This window comes from Oryzias latipes, chromosome 21 (genome assembly GCF_053564925.1).
Source record: "Oryzias latipes strain Hd-rR chromosome 21, Olatipes_Hd-rR_3.1".
NCBI classification, from domain to species: Eukaryota; Metazoa; Chordata; class Actinopteri; order Beloniformes; family Adrianichthyidae; genus Oryzias; species Oryzias latipes.
The window spans coordinates 8,976,788-8,999,845 of NC_136257.1; the positions used below are offsets into that span (position 1 = coordinate 8,976,788).

At 42.4% G+C, this 23,058-nt stretch overlaps 2 protein-coding genes across 4 annotated transcripts in view; one reads left to right on the forward strand and one right to left on the reverse strand.

Annotated features, from left to right (window-relative positions):
* Positions 1-6,528, forward strand: part of fgf14 (fibroblast growth factor 14) — a 120,600-nt gene extending 114,072 nt beyond the window's left edge. For all 3 annotated transcript variants that reach the window (XM_011489299.4, XM_011489300.4, XM_004081443.5), the window contains exons 4-5: positions 4,199-4,397; positions 6,029-6,528. In XM_011489299.4, the coding sequence (XP_011487601.1) occupies positions 4,199-4,397; positions 6,029-6,171 (342 nt within the window). In that variant the 3' untranslated portion in view covers positions 6,172-6,528. The remainder of the gene's footprint in view (positions 1-4,198; positions 4,398-6,028) is intronic.
* Positions 6,529-9,893: 3,365 nt separating this feature from the next.
* itgbl1 (integrin, beta-like 1) overlaps positions 9,894-23,058 on the reverse strand; it is a 44,587-nt gene continuing 31,422 nt past the window's right edge. Inside the window, exons 9-12 of the mRNA XM_004081444.5 lie at positions 18,236-18,352; positions 15,015-15,161; positions 13,397-13,510; positions 9,894-10,245 (exon numbers count right to left, since the gene is read on the reverse strand). Coding sequence (XP_004081492.1) covers positions 10,157-10,245; positions 13,397-13,510; positions 15,015-15,161; positions 18,236-18,352 — 467 coding nt within the window. The 3' untranslated portion in view covers positions 9,894-10,156. The remainder of the gene's footprint in view (positions 10,246-13,396; positions 13,511-15,014; positions 15,162-18,235; positions 18,353-23,058) is intronic.

Sequence of the window (23,058 nt, forward strand, 5' to 3'; positions counted from 1 at the left end):
CTCTGCAGACGGAAAATGGGCAAACCTGTTTGGGGCGCACAGGTGACCATCAGGAAGTATCAAGATTGTAGACCGTAGAGCGGAAATGTTCATGCACCTTTTTTCATTAGGCATGCTGCGAGCGACATGTTGTAGCGAATACTTTACCAACATACAAAGTAGGTAAGACACATGCATGTCATACAAGGTTTTCTTTAATTCAACCCTCAGAAACCTGAGCACTTTAGTGTAGCTATTACCTATTGAATTCTATATATTCATGTTCTTAATGAGGTCATGTTTATCATACAATTACGGATATGAAGCCCACTTGCAGCATTTGTGTGCGGTCAGTAAGGAGCCAATAGACGCACCGTAGTATTGATTAGAGTATTGCATAAAGGCACCACCATACTACAGCATCACCCAATCGTCATAAGTGTGTGTAACATACATTATCCTTGTGCTATATCAAGTCAAAGTCAAAGTCAGCTTTATTATCAAATATGCTCCATTCATACAGCACAGATGAAATTGCTTTCCTCTCGCCCCACAGTTCAAGCAGCTTATAAAATAATAAATAAAATGACAGTAATAATAAGAAGAATAAGAGTAATCTAAACAGTGCAAAAGAGCAATGAGATGGTTAAAGTGGAAGTAAAAAATGACAACAGTGCTAAGAACAGTAAGTAGATGAGTCTCTGATGGCAGTCTTTGGTGAAGATGATGTTCTGAACAGGTGTGAAAGTTTTCAATGTGAGTTTGTAGCACGGAGTGGAGGGGGCAGAGGGGGGAGGGCAGGGAGGGAGTTGAGTTTCCTTATTGCCTGGTGGAGGAAACTGTCCTTGAGTCTGCTGGTTCTGGCCTGGAGATTTTGTAGTCTCCTCCCTGATGGCAGCAGGTCTAAGTGTCTCTGAGATGGCTGGGAGGGGTCCACTGCAATCTTGATGGCTTTGCGGGTGAGGCGGGAGTGATAAATGTCCGAGAGGCCAGTAAGTTGCAGTCTTTCAGCAGCAGGACGCGGTGCAGGCTCCGTACCATACGGTTATGCAGCTGGACATGATGCTCTCGATGGCGCCCCTGTAGAAGGTCTGCTGTTGGGGGGAGGAGCTCTGGCCCTCTTCAGTTTGCGGAGGAAGTACAGGCGTTGTTGGGATTTCTTGGCCAGTGATGCAGTGTTGTGGTTCCAAGAGAGGTCGTCGGAGATGTGCACCCCCAGGAACTTGGTGCAGCTCACCCTTTCCACAGCAGCACCATTGACGATCAGTGGAGCGTGCTGGGTGTGAGTTCTCCTGAAGTCCACATCCATCTCCTTTGTCTTCTCCACATTCAGGTGGAGATTGTTGGCTTTGCACCACAAAGCCAGCCTGTTCACCTCACTTCTGTAGGTGGTCTCATCGTTGTTGTTGATGAGACCCACCACTGTTGTGTCATCCACAAACTTGATGAAGAGGTTGGAGCGTGATGTTGGGGTGCAGTCGTAAGTCAGCACATCCTTGGGGGACCCCTGTGTTCATGCTGATGGTGCTGGAAGTGTTGTTGGCGACACAAACTGCCTGTGGTCTCCCTCTCAGAAAGTCCAGCAGCCAGTTACAAAGGGAGGTGTTGAGTCCAAGTTGGTCTAGCTTGTGGATGAGCTGCTGTGGGATGACGGTCTTGAAGGAGCTGAAGTCAATGAACAGCATTCTGACATGAGAGTCTTTTGTTTCCAGGTGAGTGAGGGCTGAATGGAGGGCTGTGGAGATGGCATCATCGGTCGATTGGTTAGACCGATATGCAAACTGGTAGGGGTCCAGAATGGGGGGGGGGGGGGGGGGTAGACTTGATGTGCTGCATGACCAGCCGCTCAAAGCACTTCATGAGAATGGGGGTGAGAGCGATCGGGTGGTAGTCATTGTAGCAGGAGGGAGAAGACTTCTTTGGGACCGGGATGATGGTGGTGGCTTTGAAGCATGAAGGGACAACAGCCTGGCTCAGTGAGAGGTTGAAGATGTCGGTGATGACATCTGTGAGCTCGTCAGCACAGTTCCTCAGGACACAGCAAGGAATGTTGTCAGGTCCTGGGGCTCTCTGTGGCTTTATTCTTCCCAATGAGCGCCTCACGCTGTCGCATGATAGCGTCAGCACCAGGTCACTGGGAGGGGGATGAGTCTTCTGTGCTGGGGTGCTGTTGTCTGCCTCAAAGCGGGCAAAGAAGGTGTTTAGCTGGTCCAGCAGAGGGGCTGATTCGTCGCAGACCTTTGGGGCGGGCTTGTAATCCGTGATGGTCTGAATGCCTCGCCACAGGTTCCTTGTGTCACTGCTGTTTCTGAAGCGGTCAGTCATCCTCCTGGAGTGCTCCCGCTTGGCCACCCTGATGCCACGTTACAGGTTGGCCCTGGCTGATCTTAGACCAGCTTCATTCCCAGCTCTCAAGGCTGCGTTCCATTCCCTCCAGAGTCTGTGGACGTCTTCTGTCAGCCATGGCTTTTGGTTGGCTCGGAGGGTGATGGTTTTGGTGACTGTGACATCGTCCATGCACTTTCTCATGTAGGATGTGACAGTCTCTGTGTACTCCTGGAGATCAGTGATGTCATTATAGGTGGCTGCTTGTTTGAAAATACTCGAGTAAGTGGTGGAAAAACCAGTCCTGTAGAGCCACAGTAGATCCCTCAGGCCCCTCCCGAACCACCTTTTTAGCTGGTCTGATGGCTTTCACCTTTGGGTTATATGCTGGCATTAGCATGACAGTGGTGTGTTCTGAGGCGCCCAGGTGGGGGAGGGGGGAGACAAAGACACAGCACTCACTCGCAGTCTTGGACGGTGTGCGGAGCAGGCAGATAAAGTCCAGTCTATTGTCCAGAGATTGTACGTTGGCCAGCGTGATTGTAGGGATAGCTGGCCGGTGAGGACTAGCCGCTAGCCTAGCACGGATGCCTCCGCGCTTCCCCCTCTTTTGCTTCCTCATGCACCGCCTGTGGCGCCTCCATTCTGTCCAGAGCAGATAGCAGTCGTGTAGTTTAACTGGTACATTTCTCAGAAAATTGTCCGAAACAGTGGTTCCACCGATGGCGAGCAGAACCTTGCGGGGGTATGTGTACAATCGGTTGAAAACAATTAAACCCAGTTGAAACCCAAAAAGGTAAAACCCAAAAACACATCGAAGACAGGGGAGAGAGGAGCCGCTGCGTGTGCACGCGCCGCCAGTCAGTAAGTGATGCGCGTTCAAGAACACGCTAAACTGAAATTTTTGAACACAGTTTTAGGATATGGTGTTCACACTGGACTGTCACTACCCGATACTAGGACATGCACTCACGGTAGGAAGAGGCTTGGTGCAAAGTGTTAAAATGGGGTAAATTTCATGAATCTTGCTTGAGGCTTTTTCTTACACAGCTCTATTCCGATTTCTGAAAGACTTGGTGTCATAGTATTCCGGCTGGGCACAAACCGCAATTATTAATATCTCATTTTCAAACAGTTGGCAATTCTGTGTTTTAAAAAAGACACTATACATCACTAACAAATCTTAGTCCCTGATTGGTCAAAGTTCAACTGTTTTCATTTTCAACAAGCCTACTGAGACTCAATATAGGTAGAACCCAAAAATGGGCTCAAAAACTAGCCACACATGAACACAAGAGTTTTGAACGTGTAAGCCTGAGAGACGCAAATATGCGCCTTTACCTAGACGTTTCATTGAAAGCTGCTTGAACGCATGTTTCTGAGCCTGGTGTGAACGTAGCATTACAAATACTTTACAATGCACCCACACTACACATTTTCGTGATGTCCCTTAAGGTGGCAGCTTGAGCCACAAGGGAACTGCAAGACACACCTTTGCTCACCTTGAGATGCAGCCCTCCCTGCAACTCTCTACATCCCTGGACAACCCTACAACCCACAACATGTGACTAAAGAATTAGTTGGTGAAACAATTACTACATTTAATGAATACGATCAACGAGAGAATGAGTTCACTGAAGCTATAGGAACTAGAGTCAATCTGTGGCAATCTTCTGAAAGACAGGGGAATAAATGTTTACTGTTACATCACCCAAATGTGAGGGTTTACCCACCATCCCATAAATAATGAACATCTGTTTCCTTCTAACACTATAAAAAGAAAAAAAACATAATTGTGACTTATTGTGGATGATCTTCAAAAGCCAAGTCATGACCTCATGTGCAGCATTTTGGATGGATGGATTTTAATTGTCTCCTCTGTGTGTTTTTTCAGGAACTCTTTACAGCAGAATGCAAATTTAAAGAGTCCGTGTTTGAGAACTACTACGTGATCTACTCGTCCATGTTGTACAGACAACAGGAGTCGGGGAGAGCGTGGTTTCTAGGGCTTAACAAAGAGGGCCAAGCCATGAAGGGGAACCGAGTCAAAAAAACAAAACCAGCTGCCCACTTCCTGCCTAAGCCATTAGAAGGTATGTCATCGTCGTTATCTTTTTTGCAGCAAAAAACATAAAATTAGTTTTGGTGTCTTTAGTTAAAGCCCTAAAGCTAAAATTGAACATTAGTGCCTTCATTGTCCTTAAAAACCCACGACAATCATCTTTTGGTCAATTTTAAAAGCATTGCCAGTGGTCTTTTAATTAGGATTATGCCATTTTTTTGGTTAAATCGAAAAACATGTTGTTCGCTGAACATAATTTCTGCAGAGTGGCAGGAATTTATCAGAAACTGCCCACTAAGTTCTGGCTCGGAAATAAGCCTCTCCTGATATCCCATCATCCCTTTGTTTACACTCTCCCACTAGCTCACAGCCCCTCGCAACCCCAACCTAGTAGTGAAACAAAAACGGCTAGCAATATGAAAGCTATCCAGCTGTACAGTTTTGAGCCAGATTCCAGCTCAGATGAGGGAAGTAAAGACATTACCGTATCTACACTGACCAAAAATATAAACGCAACACTTTTGTTATTGCTCCCACTTTTTATGGTATGAACTCAAAGATGTGAAACATTTTCCACATACACAAAATAACCAGTTCTCTGAAATATTGTTCACAAATCTGTCTAAATCTGTGATAGTGAGCACTTCTCCTTTGCCAAGACAATCTATCCCACCTCGCAGGTGTGCCATATCAAGATGCTGATAAAACAGCACGATTATTGCACAGGTGTGCCTTAGACTGGCCACAACAAAAGGCCACTCGAACATGTTAAAAACACCAAAAACACGATTTTCATTGGATTGGGTCTTTAAAACATCAGAAGACATCTGTACTCTACAGTAAATTCTAATCTCATGCAGCACAGGTACATCCCTGCAGCTGAAACATCTACACTTGACATATATTTCTACATATGTTCGCTGATTCACTGCTTTTCTGCTGCTGAAGCAGCCATGGAGGCTCAAATGTATGCAGGAGGGTTGATTGCTCTGCAGATGCCACCATCACTCTTGTCAGCTTGATTACCTGCCATCACTTTAGACGTGAAACCTCAGTGAAGTGTCCCATCAAGACGGCATTACAGCCGTGCAGTGGCTGATGAATCAACTGTAAAAGTAGGGAATAATAAAGGTCCTGAATACATTATTCTTTTTTGCGTGTTCTTTGAGAGAAAATCCTGACTTTTTCAAAGTCCCACTCTGATCATCTTTTAAAGTATTTTCAAAGCATTCCCAGTGGTTTTTTATCACAGTTATGCTGTTTTTAGTCAAAATTTAGGAAAATAAACTGTTGATTTCTAGAACGTAGTTTCTGCAGAGCAGCAAGTGTTCTTTAGAAATTTTAAAAAAGTTTTACATCTTTAAAAAAAATTATTTTTTTAAAAAAAAGCGGTGAATCAGCAAACATGTAGAAATTTGTGTCAAATGTAGATATTTCATGTGCAGCGATGTACCTGTGCTCCATGAGATCAGGATTTACAGTAGAAGACAGAGGTTATGTTTTAAAGACCCAAAACAGTGTCCCTTTAGCTCTTGAGAGATGTTGGAAAAATAAATGTTTCAGGACAATATAGAGGGAATAGTTGAGAATGGCTGTTGTAGATGTTTGATAACAGGTTTTTCCTTTCTCTGCCTTTTTCTTCTTCTTTGTCTGCTCCTTCAGTCGCTATGTACAGGGAGCCATCATTGCATGATGTTGGAGAAACGGTGCCCAAGGCGGCGGTAGCTCCCAGTAAAAGCACAAGTGAGCCTGCAATGATGAACGGAGGCAAACCTGTCAACAAGCCGGACAAACCCCCGACATAGCCACGCCTGATCGGTGACTTATGTGCACATGGAAAAGGGGGGAAAAGGGATGGAGACAGGGCTTTTTTTCTAGACAAGACTAAACTCCAGACTCTGTTTCTACTGTGGATCACATCTGAGCAAACCTCCCTTCCTCTATTCTCTTGCTCCTCCTCCTCCTCCTCCATCTTTTTCTCCAACGGTCGACGGAAATGGATTCTGAACATTTCCAGCATGGGAGGAAAGAGGAGCTCTGATCTTGGAATGCCTTTAGGTTACTCTGAAACTGTGAAAAATCCTTATCATGCTTGTGGTACCGCTTGATAAAAGAAAAAAAAAAGAAAAATAAAGACAAATAAAACCTTCCTTTCTCTATAATGCCCTGTTGCAGCAGAGTCGGTGTACCTTCAAATATATTTTCTATACAGCAGTTCACCAGCTATGTTCTGGGATAGAGACGATATAGATAAATCAAATATTTGGATTGTTGTCTTATATTTTTTACAAATATGTTGTCTTCTTCTCCTCTTTCTATCTATAAACACACCTTTCTCTTTGTCAAAGAACATAGATGAAACCACATTTTCCAAGAGAGTTGTTTGGTTTTCTAAAAGAACATAACTGAGGCATCAGGAGCAAGAATACACCTTAAACAATCCAAAATCCATTCTTTTGCCTACAACATTGCACACACTTTCCAACAAAAGTCACACACACACAAAAACCATAAAGTTTGTGAGGCAAATGCGAGCTGTTGCGTTTTTTGCAGCACATAAAAAACACATTGGAGGCTGACAGATAGCTCCTGCAATCATAGTTGATTAAGTGCTAATTACCGCCACTGCAATCAAAGCAAGAAGCTCCTCACACACACAAACACATTCATAGACAGGTGTGCGTGTGGGTGGAAGAGGGGCTGTGATGAATGGTGTATACATATCACTATGTTCCACCGGCGGTTCATTCCGCTTTTCTCTGGTAAAAAAGAAAAGCTGAAATCTATTTTTCTTTATCTTTATTTCAGAGCGTGGGCTCTAGGAATATTTCTAGGCCTTGTAGGCCTCTGTCTATCACTCAACTGACATTGTTGGACTGCAGGCGGGGCTTACAGCTTCGACCCAGACGGTCTGCCTCTGCAGCGCTGGCGGTCTTTATATGGCACTACTGCTCAAACAAATATAGCTGTAAACCAGGTTGTGATATTTATACTGGCTGCGTCCCTGCTTGGTTCAGCAAACTAAAGCATGGATGAGGTTCTCTTTTTGCAGCAGTAATACAAGAGACGGCTTCTCGTGTATCATTATCACTGTATAAATCTTAGGGAAAATGTCTATTTAAACCATACCTTTTTAAACGACTAAATATTATTGTTCTTGTTATGAGAGAATTTGTCTCCGAACTCAGCATGCAGAGTCCAGTACTGATCATCTCGGCCTATCACGTGCCTGTTTGGACCTTGACTCCCGGCATGCAAAAAACAAAATCCCAGTCCCCACTGGGCCAAAGGTGCCTCGGTCACCCATTCATGTAGAGGATACGTAGCATTGCTCACTAAAAAATTAAAAAAAAAAAAAAAAACGACCAAAAAAACAATTACACTTCCTTCTGAAATGACCAAAGTCTCTTTTCATCCCAACAAAAATTGAGAGTATGAAAATCCAATAGCACAGCTATCAGAACCAGACCCATCGAAGCTTTCACTGTGATAGCATCCATTAATTTAGGACGAATCACCTCTGCTCAGACCCGCAAGGGTCTCGACTGATGTCATTTTCGGGAAGATATAGCTTGAAAACGTTCCTTGCATGAGATTTCGGTAGGAACCAGGTAAGGGCTTTACTGTTTGCCAGTCTTGCAGCTAACCCGGAAGTAATCCACTACACTTGGTTCTTCGTCACGGCAGTTTATCAAAACTCTTATCTGATCAATGCTGTCTTTTTGCTTTGATTATTTTTTTTTACCAAACAAGATTTAAATTAGTAAAGATTGCTGCTGTATGCTTCTAAAAATGCACTTATTTTAGGAGAGGTTGGTTTGTTTTGTGTGTCTATTAGGATAAATTGTACATGATCATTTCTTGGAACAGAACAGTAAAAATACATGTCTGTACAAAACTGGTGATGTTATGACTAGAGCCTCATCCTCATGCTACTTTCACACCGGGCATGCGACTCGCATTAAAAACGTGCAAGATGCGCATTCCTTAACATGCTTATTGTAGTGTTAACAACGGTCAGTCGCTACCAGATACTAGCGCATGTACAGCTAAAACAGACTTGATGTGAAATGTCGAAGCGTTGCAATTCTCATGAATCTTGCTCTAGGCTTTTTCTTTCACAGCTCCATTCTGATATATGAAAGACTAGGTGTTATATAATTCCAAACAGGCACAAACTGTAATTATCAACTTCTCCTTCGTGATTAATTTTCAAAGAGTTGGCACTTCTGGGAATTAGAAGGGACGCCATTCATACGTCACTACTAAATCCGAGTCCCTGATTGGTCAAAGTTCAACTGGTTTAACTCTCAACACGCGTTCAATGAATATGCTTTTTGCACGTAGAGCCCAAAAAACCTTTGTAGAAACGTGTGTAGTTACACATCAACGTGGGGGTTTTGAACATTTAAAACAGAAAGCTCGCATTTATGCGCATTTACATAGACTTTTCATTGAAAGTGGTCACCCAAACGCGTGTTTCCAAGGCCGGTGTGAACGTAGCATACATGCCGGGCTGGTTCCCACCCCTGTCCGGTTAACTGCCTTCTCCAAGGTTGACGTTATTTTTGTAAATGATAGCACTGTAAATGTTATTTTGTGTTGTTTTGATCTTTGCAGCTCCACCTTTGGTTTGTCCATATCTCTCTACAGGAATATTATGTAATCTTTGTTGCTTCTGTTTTGAACCTCTTTTTTTCTGTACGTTATCCCATCTGTTGCATGGGGAGGAGGATGGCGTTGATGATCTGCATGTAGTAGGTTATGTCTGTCAAGAACTGTTGGTATGTACTGCTAATTTTACACATATGCAATGAGTTTGTCTACAATATACAGTTTGTTGTATACATATATACAACATATTAAATAAAATATTTATATAAAGGTGTACTGTAATGTCAGTAACTTCATAGTTAATGCAATATCGTGTGCAGTATATTATTGCACTTGTCGTTTTTTTTGGGATGGGACGAAGAAAACAGATGGAAGTACTTGGTTAAGCATGAAAAAAAAAGGCCAAAGTAGACTTACAGTAAAAAATACCTTTGCTTTGTGGCTTTTGATGAGTTGATCCTGCTGAGCTCCTGCATCAGTGCAGCTCTAATCCCCTGATGTGACCATACGGAGTGACATGAACATCCAGCATGCCACAGATAAACCATTTGTTCTTTTTTTATGTATTTTTTGATTAATGAAGATTTACATGTCAGGTGTCCTCTTTATTTATTTTCATGCTTTTTTTCCCTTGCTGAAACCGAGTAGGCTCACAATGTTTTTAGAATTATATATAATATGCCATTTCAAGTATGCCCATTGTAGTTATGTCATGTTATAACAAATTTGTAATCATGTATGATAGTGATGCATTGTTTTACATGCAAAATGTTGTGTCAGTGCGGCGCATTTAATGTTTTATTAGGGGGAAAAAAGGAAATAAAAAGAGTTACTTCCTTTTCCATTTCCTACAGCTTTTCAAAACAAGTTTTCAAAAGGGCATTGAAGAAAAAACACCAACTAAACACAATAATGGGTTTGCTCTCTGTATTGAAACACATAATCTTTGCTACAACATTAAAACAGATATGAAAAGTGAATGGCATACATTGCAGACAGGAAATGCGTCTTTTGCACCAGCAAAACTTGCAATCATTATAATAAAATATTGTTTGTCCTATGGAGATTACATCCGTTTTTAATCCTCTTCTGGGGCTTCCAGGCTTGGTTGTTTTTCCCGGCGGGTCATGCTGTTGGTCTTTAGTCAAAATGGAGAACTACTGTCCTTTTCTCTCGTCAGTATTCTGCTCCCACCCAGATTTCACAGGCGTTCCCTGTCCATCCATCCCAGCACTCACAGCTGCCGCAGTTGCACAGCCCGTTCCCTGTGAGGAGATGTGAGAAGAAAAGCTGTGAATTAAAAGAGCTTTCTCATCATGTCCGACCTTTACCAAGGTTCCTCTTTTCCCACTGCTTCCCTTGAGGCACTTCAGTAATGATTGGGATGGGGGGGGGTTAGCTGTTTTCTTCAGGATTGTTTTTTTTCAGCTTCCTTTAAAAAGAAAGCCAGAGAAGGAAATCTGGACTGTTTAACGTTTGGTTCTAACTTCTACAACAAATACTTTAATAAAATTAAATCAATGTCTAATATGTACACTGGGCGTGTGATGCGTGTTCAAGTTTTAGCATATGGTGTTCACACTGGACTGTCGCTGCCCGATACTACCACATGTACTGTACCTACAAGTGGGAAGGGGCTTGGTGCGAAATGTTGAATCGGGCGCCGATCTCACAAATCTTGCTAAGGCTTCATCTTACACAGCTCTATTCCGATATATAAAAGATTTGGATCATTAAATTCTGTCCGAGCACATGATCGGTTTTCAAACGGTTGTTAAGGACATCTGAGTCTCTGATTTGTCAACTACTTCAATGCATTTATTTGTGCAGCCCAAAAATTGACCCAAAAATTGAAGTAGTGACTCTTGAACGCTTTTGAACAGAGAATCCCAAAACGCATATTTACTTAGACTTTTCATTGGAGTTGGTCACTCGAACCCGCATTTCTGAGCCCAGTGTAAATGTAGCATTAGTGTTGTGGTAAAATGAAAGTTGTCTTTTTAAGATCATTAACAAAACCAAATGGTTGGACTGGATAGAGCCTTGAGGTGGATTTTTAGCACAATTTTTTTCCCTTGTATTTATTGTTTTTCTGCATATCAACTGGAAGAACAACAAAAGCAGCAAAATGTCTGAATGTAACATTTTCACTTTGTTTGAATGATAATTATGTTGAAATAATTGACAGTCTTTATCCTTGAGCTCAGCTTCACAAGCCCTTAAAGATACTGGGGTTAGGAAAAGGACTCCTGCCTGACACATTTGAAGAGATACTGCAATCTACTGCAAAGGTTCTCCCTGGAGGTGTGGTTGTGCAAAGGATGCGAGAAAAAGGACAAGGGAAGATGATGCACTCAGCTTGAGTCATCATTTGGCTCCACCCTACTCCACACACTATAAATGACCTGGGTTCTTGTAGATCTGATGACACAGGTAAGCCTCTTTCACACATAAGATGTGCATTCACGCATGATTTTTAAGTATTTTAGAGTTTTTAGGTCTTCCGTTTTCTCACATGATATTCCCATTGACACACTGTTACAGCATTGCTGATGCAACCAACAGAAAATGTCCTTTTTCCACACAAAAATTGGATTGTATTTCTACACTTTAGGGCACAGATGATTTTTAGGTGCCCCATCAATGAATGGACTATTTTCTGACTAATGTGATATGTAAGGCATACTGAACAATAACACACATTAAGCGTGACAAAAGAGTCAGTCAGACTTTATTAAATGCGTTCACAGTAATTCTACAACTTGTTTGTAACACGCTACAAGTAATCCTCATTAGACCTGTTAGTTGCTTTAGCTTATTCATAATACCTGTAACTCAACCTTTTTTGCAACACTTAAAAAACTACTAAAACTAACGTTACTTCTTAGTAACACACACAAGAAACACAACTTGACATCGCTAATCGTTGGCCGCGGAGACTTTTCCTGGAAGGGGCTGTTCCTCATTTTGTGATGTCACAATGTGAGAACCCACTCGTTTCGGTGGATTGGGAGAGGCTGCTGCTAAGACTGCAGGTTTTAGAGGAGTATTCAGTGAGGCATGAAAGGATCAAAATACTGCTTTGGGGTTGGTTTTTGTGAGGAATTAACATTATAATAGACTTAAAAGCTCAAAAAGTTGATTTTGAATGAAATAGACCCTTTCATACAAAAATAACTGTTAACCTAAGTCTGGAGTCTGTGTTCTTTTTCCTCCTATCAGCTCTGCTACACACGTGCGTTCTAAATAATTTTGATAATGAAATAGACAACAAAAAGGGAACCTAAAACAATGGTTTGTTTTCGTTTCGAGGTAATAGAAATGGCTTTTTCCACCTAAAAGTACTTATTTGTAAAGACTCTTTTTAATCTTAATGCTCATCTGCATTGAAAAGCAAACATTTACAGTAATAGTTGTATTTTATTGACATTTTTGATTCAAAATCTGATAAATGCATGAGGTGTTTGTATCAGACCCTAACATCGCACAGATGAACACGTCGTTCATAAACCAACAATCTGGCATCGTGTCAAAGAGTGGCTTGATTTTTCTGGGTTGCAGAAAAGCTAAGCAAACATTCTTTTCTCTTCTCAGAAAGCTTTGCCAGGATGATTGCATGTATTGCATGAAATGAACCGGGGAGCATCCCTAATACGCCAGATTTTGCACATCGCTCTTCAGTTGTGCGTGTAATGAGAATCTACAGCTTTGAAAGATGCGTGAAATCCTTGGATGCCGAATCATTTCTTGGCAAACCTGCCAAACTGATTTTCAATCATTACAATGAAAAAAAAAAAGACTCAATCAAATCTATCTGATGGGGAAGAAATGTGGAAAAATAGTGCCTGTCATTCGTTTTTGTTTCTTTCTAATTTAAATCCGCTGGAAGGAAATAAATGTTCATGTAAATCACTCAGCTGTCAACATAATACTAATGCAAGCAATTATTTGTATTTACATCTCTACAAGTAATTATAGTTAGTGAAGGTTAACAGATCTTGCAATCACACTTAAATGATTCTTGCGTAGTGTGCTCTTTGAATATTCCTCAAATGCAAAAGAGTTTTCTCCACATAAACACTTAAATATTATATTAACTCTAACTGTTCCTGATCATTTAACAAAATATCAAATGTCATTCAAAGAGTGTATTTTGTTTTTAATTTTTTCCTCATCGAGCAATTTTTTTTTGTATTTCACATTTCTTCAGAGAGGAACAATTAGTTTTAACCTAATACCCCTTTTATGTCAGTAGTTCCAGTGAAATTTACAACTGCTTTCTGAAAAAGTAACTCCTGCTGTGAGACATTTTCCGGTTTTTAGACTCAGTTCTTGATTAACTTGATTGTAGACCAATCAAAGAGTTTTGGAATGAATCCATAATAACTGGTGCATTGGTGGCGTGTGGTTCAGTACCTGTACAGATGAGACCGTCATGTTTGTCACACTCTCGATCATCACACTCACAGTAGTCCCCAGACACCCACCAATCTTGAGGTGAGCAGATACACTGGCCGCAGTGGCAGGAACCTGCACCAAGCACACAAACACACAAAAGTTTAACATTTTAAAAGTAAATTTGTTGCTTCAGACTGCTATCCACAGAGTGAACATTCTTTGTCATTCCATCTTTTTGTACTATTTCCCATTTTCATTCTTTTTTTTTCTGCACAGCAAATCCAATTGTTTGCCAAGTGCCTAAGTGGAAAGACAAAGACAGATACACACTTTTACACTTTCTCCCATCAGTGATCCTACAGAAGTCTAAGACGTTTTTCAATTAAATAATTTCACACCCAAAGATCTGGTAGTTATTGTGTGTTTTTTTTAACCCACTTACTACTTAAGTGTGTTGCATAACTGGAAGCAACAATTAATACTGGTGTTAAAAAATTTAAAGAGAAAGAATGTGAAACACAGTCAAAACAAAAAGGCTCAGGAAAATAATAGGTTCTGCAGGCCTAAAACTATATTAACGCCCTTGGCAAGGCGCATTCAAGCAGCCAAAAAAGTATGCAAGTGCGCATTTTAGGTTTCCACATTCAAAATTCTCATGTTTACACACACTTATATGTTTTTTTACGGTTAGATTCAGTCTCCACATGAAAAGCACATGGCCAATAAACTGCAAGTCACACCAGGTTGAACTTTGACCAATCAGGGACTCGGATTTGGTAGTGACGTATAAAAAATTGATCATAGAGGAGAAATTAATAATTGCGGTTTTATGGCAAGCGCTTGTAAAAGTAGAAGGATAGTAAGAAAAAGAAGAAGAAGCCCTTCCTTGCTTTTCCAGTGTGAACACCATGGATTATGCTTGAGTCCAAGTATGCGCGTTTAGCGTGTTCTTGAATGCGCGTCAAATGTTCGGTGTGAATGCAAAATCAGAAATAAAAAGTCTTGCTTCAGGTCTGCAGCTTTGCCAGCTTGACATTAGTTAATGTGTGTACTTCTGGCTTAAGTAAAGCTTATCCAGCAGGTCATTTGGATAATTATCAAGTTAAAGAAAAATCCAATAAAAGTGTCTTTTGATCACGGATAGGTTGTGTAGTTCTTTCTAAACACAAATTCTGACATTGTGTTTGGACCTCTGAGTTTAAAACTTTAGAGGATTAATCCAAATGTATTCCCTACCTCTCTGGCTCCTCCCTGTTGCCCAAATTGTAGGGGCATTTGGAGCTGTTGTGGTGTTCAAAATTGTTTTTTTAAGGAGGTGCCGTAGAGACTTAGGGCTGGGTATCCCTCTGCCGAGGAGAAACACATTTCTTCACGTGGGTGTGCTCTGAAGCACAGAAGTTTGCATTTAAATGTACAGTAAGCAATGACAATAAGTCATTACTTACATGGGTGACCAATGTTATGTTTTTTTTCAAGTGCTGGCAGCTAACGTAGCTCACCGGCGACTATTATTAGTAACATCAAGCATTGAAGACACTATTTTTCTGTATGGAGGGATTCATTTAGAGGTAGGGAGAAGCCATAGCAATTCAGAATCGACCTTAAAATGATTTTAACAACTTAAATAAATGGTCACCTTTTCCACTGCAAACAACTCCATCGGCAGTCTCACAAAGCTCTTTGCTTTGGGCATCGCTCATGTCGCAAGACCTGGAAAACCGACACAATTTCCCAAACCAGTCCTCTTCACAGATGCAGCGTCCACATGAGCAGTAACCATGACCTGCCAGCGAAAGGGGGAGAAAACCTTTATTCAGAGAAAACACAATATGGTGCAGCATGATGAAAAATCAAATAAAAACAGAAAAAAAGGTGTGAGGTTTTTTTGGATGACAGAAGGAGCTATAAAACCCATAAATATAGAGTTGACAGTGCAGTCTTCGAACTTTGACACTAATAGGTAGAAGAGAGGGGCAGAACTTCAGGGAGATGAGACAGGCTTACTGTTCTTACCCTGAGGACATAAAAGAAACTGTCATCACCGGCCTTGGCCTGTCACTAATGAATCTCTTGTGCTTCAAAGACACAGGAAAAACTAACACAAATGGCCGGCATAAACACACACACACACACACACACACACACACACACAGGCACAAGAATCCAAAGAGCTTTAATTGGTCAGTGAAGGCAGCAGGATGCTGAGGAGCCAGAATAGCTGTTAGCCTGGCTTGAGTTTTAACAAGCACCGTCAAACTTATTCTCCTGTCCTTTGACTGCAAGAAAAATCATAAGAAATAAAGCTTAACCTTTCTTAGTGTATGAACAGTCCACTTCATGTTCTGAGGTAGTAATGAGACAGGAATTGTCACAGGGAGTCTTTTTGTAAATCCATAGTTTGTTACTCGAAAGGTTTTTTTTAAACAAAGCTCATGTGATTTATTTTTTCATGATGGGAATTACTGCCATGACACACATTTATGAAACACAAAAAGAGCACATACATGTCTTAGACATATCTTTATTAACTTATTTTTTTTAATTTCTTTAAATTTTAGTATTTAATGTAAAGTGTAGCCACAGGTGACCCAAGGCTGGGTTTCCCGGTGAAGGATTGTGTCAGAAAGGCCATCTGGTGTAAAACTATCTGCCAAACCTCCTGTGTGAATAAGTGAAATCTGATTCGCTGTGGGGACCCCTAAAGGGATGACCGGAAAGGTGAACAACAGTAAAGTAAATAAATGCCAAGCTTGGGTTTGCAAAAAAAAAATAAATAATAATAATTAAAAACCAAATATTCAATAACTGAAAAGATTGTGTCCTTTTGTTCGATTTCAGTTACATTTTTTTGTAGCTAAAGTTTGTTTTGGAAAATTCAGTGCGGTGATTTACAACATTTAGGCTAAGTGAACAGTGTGTATTTTCACTGTGGATTATTACTTTTTAATGCACACCCGGCAGCCAATCAGAATCGAGTATTCACCTGAACCATGGTTTAACCAAATTTACCCAACTTTGCAGAAGCAACCGTCTTCCACTTCACGTCAGACGCCTCAGGCTTCCACGGCGTGCGTTGATTTCTGAAAATGCGAACTTTGTCTTTTACTATCCCTCACTTGATTGAAGTACAAAGTGGCTAAGTAGTGAGTTGTGTTAAATTTAGCAATTGAGAATGTAGAAAATGAAATTTCCATCCTGTTGTCACCAGATGCTTAATCAGAAAACCTGCAGTAATCAGTGTAAAGTGGCTTCACACCGTTTATTGCTGTAACTTGGAGCAAATGTTAAATGTGAGAAATTAATGACTCAATTTAAACCTTTTATAAGAGAATTCTAGTCTGTTTGAAAATCTATAAATGGACAGCAGTAATCAGTTTTTTTTAAAAGGGCTTTTGCTAAATACCTCACTTAACTGATGCCAAAACAAAACAATAACAAAAAGAGTTAAGCTTCTTAGATTAAATTTTTCTAAATAAATGCATATTTTTTAATGTCCAGTGTGATCCCTGCTTGCTTGAATAACTCTTTATTACTGTCGGCTCTGCTGGAATTTTTAAATATCTTGGAGTTGTAATGGTGGGGGTGGAATATTGGAAACGCTTATGAGTAGTATGTTTTTGCTGGAGGGTTATAAATGAAACGAGCAGCCTCAGCCGTAGGTGAAGTGGAGTGGCAGCCATGGCTGGTCATGTATAACTGCTTTAATCAACTCGGATGGGAGAGCGGTTAATTGCTTTGAAGGTACAACAACCTTGCCCTCCCTCAATTAGTTTGCACCTGCCTTTCACAGAGCTCGCAGGGAAGAGCTGTGAGGGAAAGCAGTTGGGAAGACAATTCCTACATATATATGCTCTCAGAGCAAAGGAAGTCTGTTATGACAAATGCAAGGAAAAAATGGGCAGCATGTCCATTTTTCTTGCTAAAAACAATTGGTCATTCTAATCTGACTTTTAAGAAAAATCAATTAAAGTGATGTTAAGTTTAAAAAAAAGCTTCTTACAATGGAAGTAAACTTAATTTGTTTGCTTTTATTTTACTTCTTAAGCATGTTAAAAAATGAAAACAAAGGGCATTAATAAACAACAAAAAAACAAAATAATAAATGGCACAGAGATTGAGGCTAACTTTATTAGAACTCCTGCCTCCACTGCTGCCTAAAGGTGATTGGTTGGTTAATGTCACTGCTTTTTATACATCAATGTTTTGTCTTTTATGTCAAGTCAAATTAAGGTAAACAAATGTTGTCTTGTTCTTGAGGCCTAAAAAAACCATTCTTTTCAAAGCATATTTTCACATCAGGATTTGTAATTGATCGTCATAAGCTTTGGTTTTGATCAGTTATTCTTTATAAGCTTTGATGGAACGGAAAAGAGCCCCAAAATGATCATAAATATAAATAAATAAACAAACAAATAAATGGGACCTTGTTTAATTAGACATTATTTTTTCCTTTTTTAATTAAGATAACAATTGTCTAAGCACGCTTGAGTAAGTGTTAAACATTGTTCAACTTTCAGAATATCCCCTTAAGGGTGGCAGAGAGTTTTACGCAGGATGCCCTTTCAGACACAACCGTATATTTCATCTGGGCTGGGGACCGGCACAGGGAAACCCAGACTTGGGCCTCCTTGTGGTTACAGTAGGCAGTAGTGCTAAGGGTCTACTTGATTCAGCTCGTTGCACCCCCTGGGTAAAAAAGACTGACACGCCATTCCTGCACGCAGCCAATTGAGCCATCCAGATGCTTGAGTAGGTATTAAAAATGAAAAAATATGCAGAAACCTGCTCATATATGTTGCATAGATTGTATATCAGTCTCAGATTTGTTGCTGTGCACTTGTGTCTTTGTCCTCTTACCTCCACAGACCTCTCCATTAATGTCCTCGCACTGGCGGTCGTCACATTCACAGTTTTTGCCGTGAACGCGGCTGTCTCCGGGTGGGTGGCAAGTACACTGACCACACTGGCATTGACCTGGAAAAAAATTAACACTTTTTTTAATACTCATCCTCAGTTTTAAAATGAAAATGTTTTAAGGTTTTATTATTATGCACTAGTAATGCAAGTCTTTTTATGAAAAACTCAACATAACACTGAAATCCTTAAATAATTGGTTACGCAAATCACCTAACCAGCAGACTAACACAGTCTGCCAAAGTTGATTTTCTGCATCTTCAATCAGTGAGCTTTTTTTTTTTAAATGGTTTATTTCAAGCAATCAAATAGGAATAATACACCAAAACAGTACAATCATCAGTTATACATTCATTCAATAACTAATCAAACTTAGGATTTCTTTTAGTAAAGATAGTCACCAGTAAGCAAAACTGAAGCTCAATAAATAAATCTTTGGCCTTCAGATAGATCAAATATATGCACACTCTTTTAAATCATCATTTTTGCTCATATTTTGTAATAACTTTGTAATGAATCTTTGACAAATGAAAACAAATGCATAAATGAGATTATAAGATTAACCCTTGTGCTATCTTAGATGACCCCACCCTTCCATTGACGTGTTCTCCCTACCATGACAAAGGTGGATAAAGGTGGAAAGATTTCATGTAATCCATGGACACCAGTGAAGATCACAAATCATTGAAGAAAAAGGGTTTAACGCACTGTCTAGTGGGTCTAGATGACCCAACTCCCAATGTTAAAGTGCCTAGGATAGCACAAGGGTTACATAGAACCATGATGGAATGTGTCCTTTCTTATTTGAAGATATAAGTAGTTCCTTTTATGTTTTACAAATCTAAAATCAACAACCTTGGTTGATCCATTTCTAAATGCTCAAAGGTGAATCATGTGAACGGTCCATTCATGTTTCTATTTCCTCCAAACTTGGCTTTGCAGGGTAACTCCTGACTGCAATCTCTTCCTGTGAGGGACATTTAGTCTCAGTAGTCACTTTACATGTATCCATAATGTGAATTTGGCTGGCTCTATCATTTTGATCACTCACTGAGCGGACAATAAATTGTGCAGAGCATGGATTTACAGGACAGCTATGGCACTGTTAGTGTCATCTAACGTGCCGTCCTTGTTACACTGCTGTCACTTTTTTACAACCGTGCACATAAACACATCCCTGTGGCATTTTTATCCCATGCTTGGGAGCAGCTCTGAGGACTCAGTTACCTTGGCAAAATCTGTTTTGGCAGAAAATTTGTTATACGAGTGTTTTTCAGCTTCTGTGTTAGTGGATTTTAAATATTAGAAAAAAATAAAGAACCTTTTCACTAAGTAATTTGGTCAGAAATATATAAAAATGAAAGTTGCATGTTGAATTGTAAATTGCAAAATGCATTTGAATGACATAAACCCATGACAATTTAAAATACAGCTAGTGTTTTTATTTTAGAAAGTTTCCATATTGACTTGTACATTTTTATATTGAATTCTAAATTGCAAAATGTAATTTCATACTCCAATTCTGAATTGCATATTGAATTGTCAATTGAGAATAGTATATTCATTTAAATTATGACTCAAAAATGTACATAGTATTCAGTTTCATAATTCCGTTCAAAACTTTAGCTCGAATCAGGCCCCATTATTTAATCGATTTCACCTGTTTATTTATTTTACTTAAACTAGGGTCCCAGTTCCTAAAACCCGTTAAAACAATCTGGATTTGAAAACTGCAGAAATCGCATTTACTTCTCAATAAAATTGGTCAAGACAAAGATTACGATAACATCAAATCTGGCATGTGCGGGGGAGGCTCGAGAGCCGGTAGGACCCAGATGCAGAGACGGGAGGCCAACGGGTTCAGGACTAAAGGGTTTAATAACAGAACAAAAAGCGCTGCAGAGCAGGATGACCAAACAAAAACTTACTGTGACGTAACGAGAAACAGGGAACAAGGACGCTATGACCAGAGGACGTGAAACACATGAGCAGAAGTTAATGGACCAGCACAAGAGGAAGGCAGAGACAAGACTTATATACAAGCAGGGCAGACAAGACACAGGTGAACACGATCAGGGCAGATGGGGACCAAAGGAAGTAAAACTCAAAAACGTGACAAGACAGGAAACCTTCCAAAATAAAACAGGAAACAGAACCAAACAAGACAGAACAAGAACTAAAACAAAAACCAAGACAAAACAAACTCAAACCATGACAGTCCCCGGGGGGTACTGTCACTTGTCACTTGGGGTAAAGTCACTTGAGGGGGGATGCCCGGAGGACAAACTTTGACGGGCAACATAGTTCAGGGAGGCCAGGCTTGGCACATCGGTGAGGCAGAGAAGAGTCCGGAGGACGGCCGGGAGGCCGAGCGGTCCGGCGAGGCGGGTCCGGAGGACGGCCGGGGGGCCGAGCGGTCCGGCGAGGCGGGTCCGGAGGACGGCCGGGGGGCCGAGCGGTCCGGCGAGGCGGGTCCGGAGGACGGCCGGGGGGGCCGAGCGGTCCGGCGAGGCGGGTCCGGAGGACGGCCGGGGGGCCGAGCGGTCCGGCGAGGCAGGTCCGGAGGACGGCCGGGGGGGCAGGTCAGGCGTGGAGGCGTCGTCAGGCATGGAGTCAGGCATGGAGTCAGGCATGGAGTCAGGCATGGAGTCAGCTGGCGGGTCGGGCCAGCAGTCGGGCTCTGGCGGGCCGGGCCAGCAGTCGGGCTCTGGCGGGCCGGGCCAGCAGTCGGGCTCTGGCGGGTCGGGCCAGCAGTCGGGCTCTGGCGGGTCGGGCCAGCAGTCGGGCTCTGGCGGGTCGGGCCAGCAGTCGGGCTCTGGCGGGTCGGGCCAGCAGTCGGGCTCTGGCGGGTCGGGCCAGCAGTCGGGCTCTGGCGGGTCAGGCGTGGCCTTGGCAGCGGGGGTCGGTCGGGGCGCAGGCGGCACCCCCCTGGGAGCCGGGTCGGGGCGCAGGCGGCACCCCCCTGGGAGCCGGGACGGGTCGGGGCGCAGGCGGCACCCCCCTGGGAGCCGGGACGGGTCGGGGCGCAGGCGGCACCCCCCTGGGAGCCGGGACGGGTCGGGGCGCAGGCGGCACCCCCCTGGGAGCCGGGACGGGTCGGGGCGCAGGCGGCACCACCCTGGGAGCCGGGACGGGTCGGGGCGCAGACGGCACCCCCCTGGGAGCCGGGACGGGTCGGGGTGCATCCGGGACCACCACTGAATGTGGTTGTGGTGCATCCGGGACCACCACCGGAACATGACGGGGATGGGGTGCATCCGGTACCACCACTGGAAAGGGATGTGGTGCGTGCCGGACCAAATCTCTGGAACAGGAAGGGGACGGCGGGGACGACGGCGACGTCCACCCCCCCTCATGGCGAGACGGCTCCCAGTGTAGTCTGGGCGGCTCCCACTCCAGGGAGATGAGGGGAACTGGGCCTGATCGAAAATCCAAAAAGTTCTAGTCCTTTCTGCTTCCCGGCAGTAGGTTTCCAGACGAAGCATGTCCCGCTCCGCTGGGTCCTGGAAAAATGGCTGGTCCATTCTGTCCCGGTGGTGGGGTGGCTTGAGAGCCGGTTGGACCCAGAAGCAGAGGCGGAGACACGAGGATCAGGGACTAGGGGTTTTAATAAACAAAAACCAAACACAAAGCGCTGCAGAGCAGGATTTCTGAACAAACAAAACTTACTTGATGTGGCGAGGAACATGAAACATGGAACGTGGCAAGAGACAGCGTGGCAAGAGACAGCATGGCAAGAGACAGCATGACAAGACAAATGAACCAGCACAAGAGGAAGGCAGAGACAAGACTTATATACAAGCAGGGCAGACAAGACACAGGTGAACACGATCAGGGCAGATGGGGACCAAAGGAAGTAAAACTCAAAAACGTGACAAGACAGGAAACCTTCCAAAATAAAACAGGATACAGAATCAAACAAGACAGAACAAGAACTAAAACAAAAACCAAGACAAAACAAACTCAAACCATGACAAAATCCATCAAAATAAAAGTATTTTCAAAATTATATGTCTATCTTTAATACAGACGAGATCTGCATCTCCACCCAGATCTGCATCTCCACCGAAGTCCTCTAGAACATTCTGCTAGACTGGCAGTAATTTTGGTTTGAAGAAAGCAGAGTTTACCAACCAGCCCAAATCCTGACTGACTGACTGTGGAGATTTCCCATTGGACCTACAGCAGTTTGGGTTCTGCTCCTCACCAGTCTTTCCCCAAACCCTTGAATCATAATTCCCAAATGAAAAGCAGGCTTTTCTTTCATCAGAAAACAGGACCGTGGACCACTGGCCAACAGTCCAGTCCTTCTTCTCCTTGGCCCCGTAGAGATGTTTCCTCCGTTGTTTCAGGTTCAGGAGTGGTTTGACCCAAGAAACAAAACAGTTGTAGCCCATCTCCCACATGCGTCTGAGTGTGGTGGTTCTTAAAGTTGTTCCTCCACCTCATTTCACTCTTTCTGGATTTCAGCTTGTTGAATCTTTTGATAATCCGCTGAAGCCCACGGTCGTCTCTTTTGCTGGTGCATCTTCTCCTGCCACATTTTGCCCTTCCATTAGACTTGATTCCATGAATCTGCTTGGACACAGCGCTCTGTTCCTGCCTAAAAAGTGTTCTTTTTTTAGCTAAGAACTTTTGTGGCTGTATACCCACACTATGGAGGGAATCAACAATGGTCTTCTCGTTAGTTGTCAGGTCTGAAGTCAGCTGAACCAAACAAAACCAATTTAATGACATGTGAGAAACCTGTGCAGGCGCTTTAAGTT